The sequence below is a fragment of the Rattus norvegicus genome, chromosome 17 (genome assembly GCF_021556685.1).
Source record: "Rattus norvegicus strain SHRSP/BbbUtx chromosome 17, alternate assembly SHRSP_T2T, whole genome shotgun sequence".
In the NCBI taxonomy this organism is placed as follows: Eukaryota; Metazoa; Chordata; class Mammalia; order Rodentia; family Muridae; genus Rattus; species Rattus norvegicus.
The window spans coordinates 26,831,884-26,846,018 of NC_141550.1; the positions used below are offsets into that span (position 1 = coordinate 26,831,884).

General features: G+C 44.9%; 1 protein-coding gene across 7 annotated transcripts in view; it reads right to left on the reverse strand.

Moving 5' to 3' along the window:
* The window catches only part of Rreb1 (ras responsive element binding protein 1), a 178,366-nt gene that overhangs the window by 40,189 nt on the left and 124,042 nt on the right, over positions 1 to 14,135 (reverse strand). For all 7 annotated transcript variants that reach the window (XM_087590542.1, XM_087590544.1, XM_087590543.1 and 4 more), the window contains exon 6: positions 12,917 to 13,080. In XM_087590542.1, coding sequence (XP_087446668.1) covers positions 12,917 to 13,080 — 164 coding nt within the window. The remainder of the gene's footprint in view (positions 1 to 12,916; positions 13,081 to 14,135) is intronic.

A 14,135-nucleotide genomic window follows, 5' to 3' on the forward strand; every position in this document is an offset into this window, starting at 1 on the left:
CTAACTCTTAAGTGAGTTGAGGAAGGCAGATTGCAGCCTAGTCTCTAAAATGCACCCCTCCCAAGCTCATGACATCTTTTCTATTTCCAAATACAGGAACTTTTTGCTGATACTTCTGCAGCTTAAGTAATTTGTAAGTTGTCAGATTTGGCGAGGGGTAAACAGTTAGCTCTCTATCCCTAAGCAGAGACTGGGGACGGCAGGAAACAGGAGAGTGTGGGCTGCAGTGGCCTTGGGGTATTAGATCCTGACTTCTAATACAGGAACAGATCAATACTACATGGGAGCTTTTTACAACACGGAGGCTCAGAGGCGTGGCCCATCCATCTGTCACAGGCTTTGCAGGTGACACTGAAGTTGCAAATGTGATACACAGGAAATCCTACTCAAATTCCTTAGCCCTTTTACGTGGCCTTCAGACTTGGTTAAACATCAGACCAGGATGTGGACAGTTTTTGGATACAGTATACATCTCTCAGCATCCTCCAGTGAAAGGGTATAAATTCTTGAAGAAAGCTGGGGCTGAAACATTCTTAAAATACTTTTCAACACTTTTAAATGGAACCCAACCTAAGGATTTACCCAGTTAAGTGGCATTCATTAAGCCTCCCACAGCTAATTTACAACAGAAGGGTAGTGCTCAGGAGAGATCTAGATATTTCCAGTGTTTGTTAGCTTTCAAGTTGTAATTTCCTCCTCAGTGTAGTAGTGGAGGGGGATGAAGCATTTGATATTCTGAGTAAATGACACTACAAGAAAGGTCACCCCATCACTACAGAGTCAACGCTACACTACTCAAGTTAACTGGTTCAAACAGGTTTCTGGCAACCTGCTGAGAGAAAGGTCCCATCTACCAGGTGCCAGCTTCTCTTGCCCTCCGCACAGTGCCTTGTGATAAGCCAAGTGACTGGATCTAAGGAGCATCTCAGCCTACACTTCTGACTGTAGAGAAACATGTCTCTACAAAGATTTGTGTTTGTTTTTGTAACAAATGCCTAGAGAAGGAGTTTAGGGAGGAATGCTGCGAGTGATGCTTGCGATGTCAGTCAAGTTCTGGGCACCGGAGAGGGGGATGGACCATGAAGACAGAGTAGAAGCCAGCTGGGAGAGGAATGGGAAGACGTCTCAGTGTGCCCCACCTGTTATGGCAAGGCTACCTCCTTACTAGAAGGCGTTGTTCATGTTCAGTCATGCTTGTCTAGAAGGCAGGTCACATCAGCCATGCCAGGGTGTGGAGGAAAATTTGATGATGTATAAGCCACTGTGCTGACCCAACACCAGCATTCTCAGAAACGTCTAGGAGTCAGCAGGGCATGAGGCAAAAACCTTTTTTCTGTCTGCAGGATCTCTGTGGGGATGTTTTGGCTGGCTGCTTCTAGGGCTTTCTGATGCTCAGGTAAAATGCTCTACACATAATGAACCCACTGTCCAGGTAGAGTCCATGTCCACTCATAGGACAATGGAGTCCCATAGAGGCTTTAACAAAGTGAAATTCTGACCCTAAGTCCTAACAATGGAACTGTAGTCGTTCCAATGTCCCCTGCTTAGGAGCCACCTGGAGAGACCACATCTTCACGGTCACAGACTGCTTTCCTGAGACTCAGTTTCCCCACAGTTCTCAGGGAACGTGACCCCAGAGTAGTGGGTATTCGGATGGCACCAGTCTAAAAGGAAAGATCCATGTTACTTAGGAGAGGGAATCTTACTTCAGAGTAGGCCTGCAGTGTTTCCACATTCCTTATTAATGTTCTGGGAGCTATGTTGTCACCAATCTCTCCTCCTAAATTGGGAGTCTCCTCCCGGCAGGCTGGACCACTATTTCTGGTCTCCTGTGTCATGTTTCTTCCAGAGTTTAGAAAAGGCATTCTCATCTATCCACTGACTGACAATTTCTTTTCTGTCTTGGTCCCGTGTAAGGCCCAGAACAAACACTTCTTCACTGAAGAAATGAGCTTGAGGTGTGTTTTTTTCCCCTTCATGTTCCAGTTATCCTTTGGGGACACAAATGACTTTGGCTCTCACATCCTTCCCCTTCTTGATGTGGCTTTAAGAGAGGTGGATGGCATCCTCTGGCTGTCATCTGTCTCCTTAGAAAGCATAGCTCTGTCACTGTCGTACTGTAACAGCTAGCTCTCTTGCTGTCCTGACTCATAACCAAGAGGGCAGACGGGCCTATCACTTCAATCTTTCCTCTAGACACCATTCTAACAGTCAGACCTTTGACTCCATCTACTTCCCTTTACCCCACTGCCTGTATGTGTTTCCTACAGTAAGCTCTCAGTTACTACCTTTTGTGTACATTATGTCTGCACTTGTTTATAAAATTACTTGGCCAGTTGGAGTCAACGCCTGTTCTAGCTTCCAGGGACGCTGAGGCCAAGAGTTTAAGGCTACCCTGGGAGATAAACCTTGCCTCAGAAACAAGCAAGCAAGCAAGCAAGCAAGCAAGCAAGCAAGCAAGCAAGCAAGCAAGCAAAACCCAAAACTTAGTCTTGAAAAACAAAGACACTAGAGGCTCAACTTTATTCACCAATTTCCACCTGACGCTCTCTGTTTCAGGCAATTTCTTCTAAACTAACTCATTTTCCTTAAACCCCCCTTATCATCTGCAGTCCAAAGTACACACCCATAGGCAGCCTAGTCTTGAAAATGAATCTCAGGTGATGGGGCCCCAAATGAAGTCACTACTCTCAAAGTGGCCTCATTGGCTCAGAGCCATTACCTCTGTGTGGGAAGTCACTGCCAGCTTCACCACAGAGAAAGTCTGTCTGCCGCAAGGGCTAAACTAACTGTCAAACGGAGCCCAAACCCACGTTTCATGGTAGAATGGAATGCTCAAGTCACTGAGACCATTTGTCACTTCAACCTGGCAGGAGGCTCTTCCCAGGTTTCTGAGAGATGTCAGAACCTCCCCATTCACTCATCTTCCTTTTGTGGAGGAGGAAAAGATAACCATCTTCATAGTAAGCCAACAGTGAATCAATGTTTGCCACTCCCGAGCCCTTCCAGAAGAGGAACAAGAAATACTTAAGTTGGTCACCTCATGACCAACAAGAAAAAAAAAAAATGGAGGGCACAATTGTGGGTGGAGGGGAAGGAGCACATTAGCAGAAAGAGGTCTCCACCAACTGGAGATACCTAGTCTCCTTCAGGACTATGAGAAACTGAGGAAGGAAGAGGAATCTGGACAGGAGAAGGAGGACAAATGAGCTCAGAGAATCATTACCCAACAAAGCCATGAGGTAGACTTACTCTGTGACTGCGGCCCTCACAGCCGCCTTTTATCTTAAATGAGGCAGGTGTGCGGCACAGATGGCCTCTGCTCTCTACAGGCAACACCATCAAATGCTGTGCTTTGAGGGGAGAGCCCTCTAATTCAGCAACAGGAGGAGGGAGGGGGCTCAGAAGAGCAGGTTGTAATCTTGGCCCTCAGCTTCTCACCTGAAGAACTGGCAGCAGCTTCCTCCAGTGAGCTGGGTTACATAAACACGGAACCTAAGAATGAACTGCTGACACTCTCTGAGCCCATTATGAAACAGAATCTGACCCAAGAACATAGAAAATCCCCACTGAAGGCCAGTTCACGGGAGGCCCGGGGGAGCGGGGACAGGCACCAAAGGAGAGATGGTGATCCCAAGCCACGAACACACAAGCAAAGGTTTCCCTGCTGCTTTCCTCACTGGAGGGGGTGAGGGGAATAGATGCTGTCTTCCTTAACAAATCAGAAAAACGCTGCCGAGTGGGCACGCTTCAGTGTTTGCTAGCACCAGCTTGCACAACCCAAACAGGTTGGACAGGCTGGATATTTAAACAAAGGTAGAAAGCTGTGAGGTAGAAAGCCTAGGGAAGTGCAGCCAGCGTACTTGCAGGGCTCATCTGTGATCCAGAGCTAGAAACCAGAATCTTACTTCTTGCTAATTTTGTGTTATAAAACTGAACAGGACACACACCCATGGTCTGTGCGCATGACACAGCAGAAGGGACCATGAAAGACTCTCCATTTCTCATCCTGCTCCCAGCATACCTACCCTCCCTTGCCTGCTGTGTGACCTAGTTCTCAGCTCGCATAACCACTGGGCCGTTCAAGTGTGGGCAAGCATGATGCTCTGGGTTTTGACGCCTTCCACTAGTTTCACCCAGTATGATTAAGCTTTTGAAATAGTTTAAGAAAATATGTCAGAAAATCATACTGCCTGTATTTCAGAGAAAACTTTGGTATTTACTTCATTTCCAAAAGAAGATGAATAGATAAACATTCCTACGGCCAGAACAGAAGAAAGGTTGTTAAAAAATATTAGCATCCAGCCAGCCAAGTGATAAAGGATTACGAACCAAATCATGAATTTGAGAAGCGGCACTAAGAGAAGAGGCCTGACGGCTATTTAACACCCGTGCACGGACAGTTTTATGAGCTCTTTCCCTCCCTTCGGAACTAACTGAACTCCAACTGGCCTTTCAGAAAGAAATAAAAAATAAGCACCAGTCACAAGTACACTTTTAAGTTATTCTCTCCAAAATAAAATTGTAGTGATCCTTTTAAAAGTATATTAGAGAAGGAAAAACCACAGTGAAAGAGAAAACACAATCTCTAAACTCATACTCAAAGAGACTCGATTGACAGGCGCTAGCATTCTGTTTGATGTATTCTTTTATCTTACTTGAATATTAAAATCAGCGATAGGCCACGCTCGCCTACTGTTTTCCAGAGAATAACAGTAGTGTTCTACAACTTGCAGATTTCTAAAACACAAAGTCAAAGCGCTGAAAGGAGCCACAGAGGATCACATAAGAGCTCAATGCAAATCCACACCCCACTCTAAATACACACATATTACAGAATAAGCAGGAAAGATGCATGAGGATGGCAGTGGGGATTTGCACAATTCCAGATGGAGACACAGGCATCTAGCACTTAGCTCCCCTGCAAAGCGCTGATTCACACGTAGGCTCTGAGAATAGAGTCTGGTGCCCCATGTTAAAGGGCACAGGGCTGGTTTCTTCTTTTTGCAACTCTGCGTGTCGTGCAGAAGAGACTGCAGGACTGAATATGCGCACACACACATATATACACACATATACACACACACATACACACACATATACACACAGCCACATGTGTGTGATATGTATGCATTTACATATATTCAGTGCTGCTAATATGTGCTTGTATATACATAATTAAGACCTCACTTACATGAAATCCTTCAAAGCCTTAGTAGAGCCCTGAATGTAAGATAAGGCCAGGTGCCTATGGTTCTAGCTCCTTAGGAGGGTAAGTTGGAGGAATAACTAGAGCCTAGATTGTTTGGGGCCAGCCTGGATGGCAAAGCAAAACCATATCTCAAACAAACAAGAACAGGCAGGGGATATTTATAGGGAAACAAGACTTTACAATCTGTTCTTGGCTGAATGACCAACAGGTCTTTGTCCTGGAACTAATTTCTTGCCTGATACCTTCCTTCCCACAGAGGAACTTGGTAATTTTGAGATGGGACTGGCTGAACTTTTGCAAGATTTCCTCCACACTTGAGGGCAGCAAATATCAGGACCTGTTACAGGGTGTCCTAAGAAACCGGATATAACTATGGGAGAATTTCACAGGGGTCTTCCTCTTGGTTGGGGATGGAGAGTAAAGAGGTGACTGTCCTCTTGTAGACACAGTCTGCCCTCCACTCCTTTTCTTGCTTAGTGTTGACCCCTATTCCAGTTGCCCGGTATGGCTGTGCATGGCGTCGGCAGGCTTAGCGCAAGCAGAGGAGAGAAGCATGCTAGATCCAGAGCCTCTGTGGTCTCGTTTACCACGGACTAGGTCACATTTCTGTGTAGCTCAGGTTTTCGTCAAGTATAATGGGAACACATAAGCCTCAGTTCATGGCAACTAGAGGATGCTCTGAGACGTCCCTTTTCACCCTTCTAAGATTGTCAAATGAGAAGACATCCCTGTCTTCAGAGTAAACGGAGGAGACTGTCCTGAGAGCACTCGCCAGGGTCTTCAGCATCTCTTTAAGCCTAATTAAGATATTATAGCGGAAAGTATGGGAAACGAGGAGTAAAACAGGATTGAGTTTCCCATTCTGCAAAGGCAAATCATAGCCTGCAGGGCTTTACTTTAACGATTTTTAAAAAAAGAACCCATTTTATATACATTTCAAACAAGGTCTGTCCACATCTTCTCTCTCAAGAGACTACCCATAACTGTCAGTGTGCTGGCCCACTGTGTTTATGTATTAATGTAACAATCTTACAGGTAAAGGACTGAACAGTCTTAAAAAACAAGGATAACCAACACATTCACAAAACAGCTAGTGGCTAAAGCGAAGTCCTTCATTTTCCTCACGGCTCTGCAACTGAAGGCTTTTCTGGAACAACTTTTGCAAGTTGCAGCGCTTGGTGCCCTTTCCCCTACATTAGCTTCACCTGGAGGGTGTGTTCTGGCTTGGTTTCCCAAGTTTGATTTGGAAGGCATGCACTGTTTAATCCAGATTTTCAACATGAGAACATCTGATAAAGAGTTTGGGAAAAATCAGAGGCTGGAGCATTAGTGATGGCTCTGTGAATTATTCTCTGTACTCGATGGAAGACTCACAAACCAAGCTATGGGTTTGGAATAGGGTATTTCTAGGGGGCTGGGGAGAAGGTTTGTTGGTAACTGTTTGCTGGACCAGTAACAGGACCTGAGTTTGGGTCCCCAGCATCCACAGAAAGAGCCAAGTCTGGCAGCATACGCGGGCAGTGCCAGTGCAGAGGAGGCCGGGCCAGGCAGATGCCTGGAGCTCACTGGCAGGGCCACATAGCCTAGTGGGATTGGTGAGCTCCAGGTTGACTGAAACCTGTTTTAAAAAGTAAGGTAAGAGCAAGTCAGGTACTTTAGAAGGTACCTGACAATCTCTGGCCTCCGCCAGCTTATATGAAAATACTTTGGGATATAAAAAAAATAAAAATATAAAAAAATTATAAATATAAGCATCCCCTCCCCCAACACACAAACACATACTTCCAAACATAAACAACATGAGAACTTACATACAGAACAGGAACAACATATAACAATACTTTATTCAAAAACTCTCTTAACTAGACTTTCTCAAAATGTCCTTATCTACCCTTTAGTTTCAGCACGATGTGTTGGGTGTCCAGCTATGCATATGTAGTTAATCTTAGTACCTGGGAGGCTGAGCCAGGAAGGTGGTATGTATGCTGCTATCCAGCCCTGAAGTCCTGGATAGCAGCATACTTCAATGAGTAGCCGACTCACATTCATATACAAAACAAAACACCACGTAAATTTGCTCAGTGTAATTAAAGTGTAAGAAATGCAAGCTCTATGGCTGCTGAGAAGCAACTGTCAGTGTGACTACCCAGAACTGTCTGTCAGTGTGACTACCCAGAACTGTCTGTCAGTGTGACTACCCAGAACTGTCTGTCAGTGTGACTACCCAGAACTGTCTGTCAGTGTGAGTACCCAGAACTGTCTGTCAGTGTGAGTACCCAGAACTATCTGTCAGTGTGAGTACCCAGAACTGTCTGTCAGTGTGACTGCCCAGAACTGTCTGTCAGTGTGACTACCCAGAACTGTCAGTGTGAGTACCCAGAACTGTCTGTCAGTGTGAGTGCCCAGAACTGTCTGTCAGTGTGAGTGCCCAGAACTGTCTGTCAGTGTGACTGCCCAGAACTGTCAGTGTGAGTACCCAGAACTGTCTGTCAGTGTGAGTACCCAGAACTGTCTGTCAGTGTGACTGCCCAGAACTGTCTGTCAGTGTGACTACCCAGAACTGTCAGTGTGACTACCCAGAACTGTCAGTGTGACTACCCAGAATTGTCAGTGTGAGTACCCAGAACTGTCTGTCAGTGTGGCTACCCAAAACTATCAGTGTGACTACCCAGAACTGTCAGTGTGACTACCCAGAACTGTCTGTCAGTGTGCTGGCTCAGTGTGTTTATTTTCCTAATGTAACAATCTTACAGCAAAAGGGCTGGGCAGCCTTTTAAAAACAAGGACAAGCAACACATTCATAACACAGCTAGTGACCAAAGAGAAGTCTTCCATTAAAGGCACCTCAATATCCGCTAAGAATACCCTGAGCCCTGGATCCTTTGTGAGGTTTGCCATGCCCCTCTGGGTGTTAGCAACAAAACAATCCTGGAATGGAGCCTAGCCCTGTCTCACAAGGTAACCACTGGAAGGTCAGAGTTCACCTGCAAGGCCTGTGTGCATGCTTGGAGGCACATTAGACAGCCTTCAGAGCAGGAAGCAAAGGAAGGGTCCTCAGTGACACTGGCTCCTTTCCACATTAAAAAGTTTCCTAAGTACATGTCATGACTTCAGCTGACACCGAAAAAAGCTGAAATATAGAAAATCCCCCCAAGGGAAATCAGGCCCCATCAGAGATTACAGATAATTTGTGCTCATCAGGAGAGAGATTGATAATCAAATCATATGGTCACATCAAGGGAAACTGCTTATGGCCAGTCATAAACGCAGGTGTCGGTATGGCGGCTCACACTGACAACCTGTAACCTGAGAGGCTAAATCAGAAGAAATTAGTTCGAGCCTGGCTTTGTTGACAGCCAGACCCTGTCTCAAAGCAAAAGCTGAGACCAAGATAGAGCTGAGACACTTAGATGGAGTCCCGGGGCCCAGGAGGCCCCTGTGCAGTCAGTCCTCTGCAGTCTGTCTCAGTGCCCACCCTGGGAACACCACAAAGGAGCTTCTGGTGCTACTCAACCCTAGTGGGTGCCAAAGGCCTCGGGACCAAACAGCAGGGAAATACGGAAAAGCACTCTGGTCTCAAACATCAAATTCTCGGTTGATTGCTTCCTTCTGGCCATGGTTACCAGAACGTCAGTATCAACCCTGTTCTAACTCCTACACATCCCAGGGCAGCTGTGGCTCCCATCGACGCAGTGTGTGCTCAGGGGAGGTCCCAGCTCAAAGTCTCGGATCCTGGAATAGATCCTCCCAGGCAAACACCTCTAACTTTCTGTGACTGTTTTCACACTTTTATAATTTTCCCTCAAAAGTACAACTCTGCCAACAAATGAAGGTGGAAATGGCTTTGTGATTGATTAGCAAAACTCAAATATTCTTTTAACCAATCATTTACAAGACAAAATAAATGTAGAATTATGACCTTAAATCAGTAATAGGGAGAAATCTGGGAAGACATATCTGTAGGCTAGGACAGCATATTCCTAGGTACCAAAGAAGAAACCATGAGATAAATTAGAAAATATATGGAGGTAAACGGTAAAGAAAATATAGCATACAAAACTTATGTATCCACCTGACGGTGGTGGCATACACCTTCAATCCTAGGCAGAGACAGTCCCATCTTTGTGAGTTCAAGGCCAGCTTACCCTATACCCTACACAAGTCTAGGACAGCAAGAGTCCCTATCTTGCATGCCCCAAAAGTATGGAAATGCAGTTATTATTCTCTGTATTAAAACTATCTTCAGGTCCACAAGCTAATCCTATACTTGACAACACCTGAAAAAGGAGAACCAGCGCCTGAAGATCCTTATAGGAAGGGTGAAATAATGCTCAGGTCAAAAAAGCAAAAAAAAACAACAACAATAAAAACTGTGGAAATAGAGAGTAACAATAAAGAGGGAAAGTGAGCAAAGGAAAAGCTGGCTCTCCTATCAACAGAACTCGGGCTGGAGAGATGGCTCTGGGTTCTGGGTGCCTGCTGCTCTTGCAGGACTCCAGGTCCAGTTCTCAGCGTCTACATATATACTGGCTCACTGGTGCCTGCTACTACAGCTCCTCGGGGATCCAAACTCCTCCTGGCCCCTACAGGCTACTGCATAAACATGGTGCACATAAACTCATGCCGGGCGCACACACAAACATGTATCAAAGTTTTGGACCTCACAGAATAAAAACATCACAAGGGAAGCCTGTGTGGCATATACTTTGACTACCTAGATGAAATGGTCAGAATTACTCAAGAATGTAGCTAACTCAGAAAGAAACAGGAAATATGAACAGACTTATAACAACTTAGGAGGTTCGCTGCTAATCTGAAAAAAAATGCACAAAAAGAAAAACTCAGGTGTGGTCACCAATGAACTTACAAAAACAAACAAACAAACAAACAAACAAACAACAACAACAAAATCCAACTTGTCAGAGCACTTTCCAAAGTGTTTCTCAGTTCATTTTCTGATAGCAGGTCTGACATGAAAAGCACACGGCACAAGAAAACCACTCACTGGCATCGATTATGAGCAGAGCCCTAACCCTTTAACAAAAGAGCAGTCAACCAAATCCGTCAAAATTAGAGATGCTCATAGCCCAAGAGGCTCATTCGACCTATAGAACAGGACAGGATTGAACGGCAGAAAACAAACACAGATGCAGACAAAATTCATCAACAAAATCTAAGGCTCAGAAGTGGAACAGAGATGAACTTCCTTCAGCTGGTAAATTTCACTTAACACAACAGACCCATGACAAGCATCAAAATGGATGGAGCAGGGCTTCAGTGGGAATGCTTTCTTCCTAACACAGAGAAAAGAATAATGTCTACACACTTCACTTCCACTTGGAAGTACACTAAGAGTCTGGTGCACCCCAAAAGATAAGACAGGAAATTAGTGATGCCCAGAATGGAAAGAACAAAGCCATCTCTACAGTAAATTCCATAACCTTGGGAGTGGAAAATCGTAAGGAATCTATTAAACAACTCCAAGGACTCAGAAGGAAGTCTAGAAAGGTTGCAGGAAGCAGGACCAGTTGTAGAAGGCGGCAGTACCAGTGCTGGAATGGAGCTCAGCGATGGACCCTAGGGTTTGATCCCTACTTATGAAGAAAAACAACCAGAAAGGTGGAAATAGACCAAAACTGACTCACAGGCTGAATGCATCCCTGCAATAATTGTTGCTGCTCTTTCTGAAAAAAGTTGACCATATGTCCCTAAATTCCATATGGGGGAGATACACCTCAGTAACTTACCCAGCATATCTGAGGCCCCAGTACACCTCAAAATGAGAAAACAAACAAAACCAAGTTATCCAGATAGAAATGCGAACAAATCAGATTAATCAAAACAAGTCTGAATCCAGACATTAAGGTACCCAGAAGCAGGTAGATTATATGAGTTTGAGGCCAGCCTGGTCTAGAGTTCCAGGCCAGCCAAGGCTACATAGTGAGACCCTGTCTCAAAACAAACAAAAACAATTCAAAAATATTTTTTGGAAAAGGGTTTTAGTTGAAAGACCTGCACTTCCTTATTGAAGACTCATTTAAAAAGTCAAAATAAGCAACACACTGTGATAATGGTCTTAGGCTAGGTATAGAGATCAATGGATTAGAATGAAAAGCTGACCTATGAATTTCTACAAGGGTGACAAGATAACTCAATGCAGAAAAGAAAAATAGGCTACATATACACAAAATGGACCATAAATTTAAGTCTAACAATAGAATGAAACTCCCTTGGTACTTCCTGACCTCTGTTTGTGTAGATGAAAAGACATCAAACACAGTGACACAGAGGGCAGTTTCCCTGATGCATTGCCAGACACATCCCTTGTCAAAAATATCAACTATACCTGATAAGATTTAATCACAGGCATGATCTCAAAATGAGAAGTTTTCAAATCAGAAAACTAGGGTCGGGATCAGAGATGTACAATGGAGAACGCCAGCCACAAGCATGGAGGCCAAAATAGCCATGTGCCAATGTGAAGCTGCCTACGCAGGAGAAGATGGAGAAATCATCTAAGAGAGCAGCAGGTGGTATCCAGAGAATAGCAAGTGAGATGGACGGAGGAGGCAGGATAACAACAGGAACGGGTTTAGACAGAGGCCAGTGACGTCAACTGCCAACACAGTGGTAACCAGCAAAAAGCTACAGTATAAAATAATGTGTTACTGTAAAATGACATTGCAAAACAGAGTAGGTATTAAACACACAAGGGTGCCCTTCCTGCTTTGATGCCCAAGTGCAGCAGGGGTGGAGGTATGGTGGGACAGTTATACAGAGGCCTTTCACGAGGCCTACCTCACTCCTGGAAGCTTAGACAAGAGATTCCCCAGTGGTAGATTACTTAGACACCAGACAACAGCAGGTGCTATTTACTGAGTGCTTACCACGGGCCTCAACTATTTGCCAAACTCAGACCTTCTAATCCTCATCCTAAACCAACTAAGTGGACTGGATCCAGACATTTACAAACACCAGAAGAGATTTGGATTCTGGTGGGTCACTGACTGAGAGAATGTGACAGTTTGAGGCTCCTCTCCATGCCTGAAATGTTCTTAGAATGTTTGCATTTAAAAAACAGGGAGAGAACATTTAAGAGCTGAGCCTGCTCTAACTACTGGAAACTCATGCTACCTCCATAAAATATACTCCCATTGCTTCTCCTCTCGGCGAAAATCCACCTCTATTTGCTGTCTCACTCCCAGAAGTCACTTCCTGCCATTTATCAGATGTTCTTACACCCTATTTTATCTCCTTTCTGAAGCTTCAGAACCAGGCCACTTAACTCTTCAAAGGCTCCAGATATCCCCGCTCCAAGAAAATCTTTGTGGCAGATCTGGTAGGCACATGAAGACAAGTTTAAACCAAAAGGCTGACTCCATGATGTTTCTTTGTCCTAGGGGTGCTTTTGTGTGTAATGAGCTGCTCACGTCTACCTCTCTAACAAAGGTAAACTCCAAGTGGCACAGGGGGGGAAATAATGCTGTTCCACCCCAAAGAACCCAAGGGCCAAAGGATTAGCCTAGCCAATACCTCTGATACCCTGAGATGGTGTGAGTGAGTCAGTAAAATGATCTCAGATTTTTCTCTATGGAAAATAGAAAACAAACAGACAAAAAACCCAAAGAACCTCTAAAACTTTTATGCAAGTCTACTAATGGCTCGGCGGTGCGGCCAGCCACCCAGGCGAAGGACAGCACCCACCTGTGCATGTTGCCATTGGTGGTGAACGACTGGCCACACACTGTGCACTTGTAAGGCCTCTCGCCAGAGTGCACCAGCATGTGACGATCCAGGGAGCTGGCAGAGCTCAGCGACTTCCCACAGATGCTGCATGAGTGGTCAGCTCCTCCAGTGTCTGTGTTGTGCTGCAGAAAGCAGTCGGTACAGTGGTCATTGAGAAGATGACATTAGAAATACAGATGTGGAGACTGGTATAGACCAGTGAAGTTTCTCTACCCCCCAACCCCCCACCCCACCCCTCAAGTTTCTTTTCTTTTCATTGTATTATCTTCCATTCCAATGCAAAACTCAGAGCTAGTCTTTGCAGGTTTACGGGGTAGACAAACGCATGTATTATTAACTCTTCTGTGCAGAAGGAGTCTTAACTCTACAGCCAGTATGTGACGCAAATAGGACTTTCACACTGGGAGGCCACAGCCCCCCCTCCACTTTGAAGGCTTAAACTGGTTGTCCGAGAACAGAAACCTGTGAGGGAGTTCATGCTTCTGAAACATGAAGAACATTTCTATCCACATCCAAGTTTCCTTAGTGACTCAGTGTCATTAGCAGCCTCATGATTTTAATGCATCATCATTTCCCACTGTTCTGTCACCGGCAGTCTGTCATAAACCAGCAATGCCAGAAGGGGACAAGGATACATCCTATGATAAGGGAAATGATCCCAACTCCAGGAACTCCTCGGCTGCAGGAAGTGCACTGGCACCATTTACATAAAGGGCGGGAATGGACGTGAGGACTTTGGGCTGCAGCCAGCTGACTACGTGGCAAGACCCTGTTAAGAAATACTGATGGGGAAAAAGCCAGGTGTGGTGACAGACGCCTGCAAATGAGCACTAAGAAGGCTGAGGCAGAGGACTGCTATGAGTTCTAGGACGGAAGGGCTACAAAGTAAGCTCAAAGCCAGCGTGGTGTAAGATTATATGTAAAGGTCCCCGTGATTGTTCTCCTTCCACACACATAGACAGAACCAGAAAGGGGGGCGGGGGCACCATAATCTTTCATTATGAGGCTTAGTCAATATTGTAACAAACAATAAAAAGCATTATATCAACATAAGTGATCAGTTAACTGAATGTTTACTATCTTTGAAAAACATGCTCTGTCTTAGGCTATCATAGAAACATGACAATGCAAAAACTACTTCATAACTACCCGATTGCTAAAACTCTAAATTTTAAAC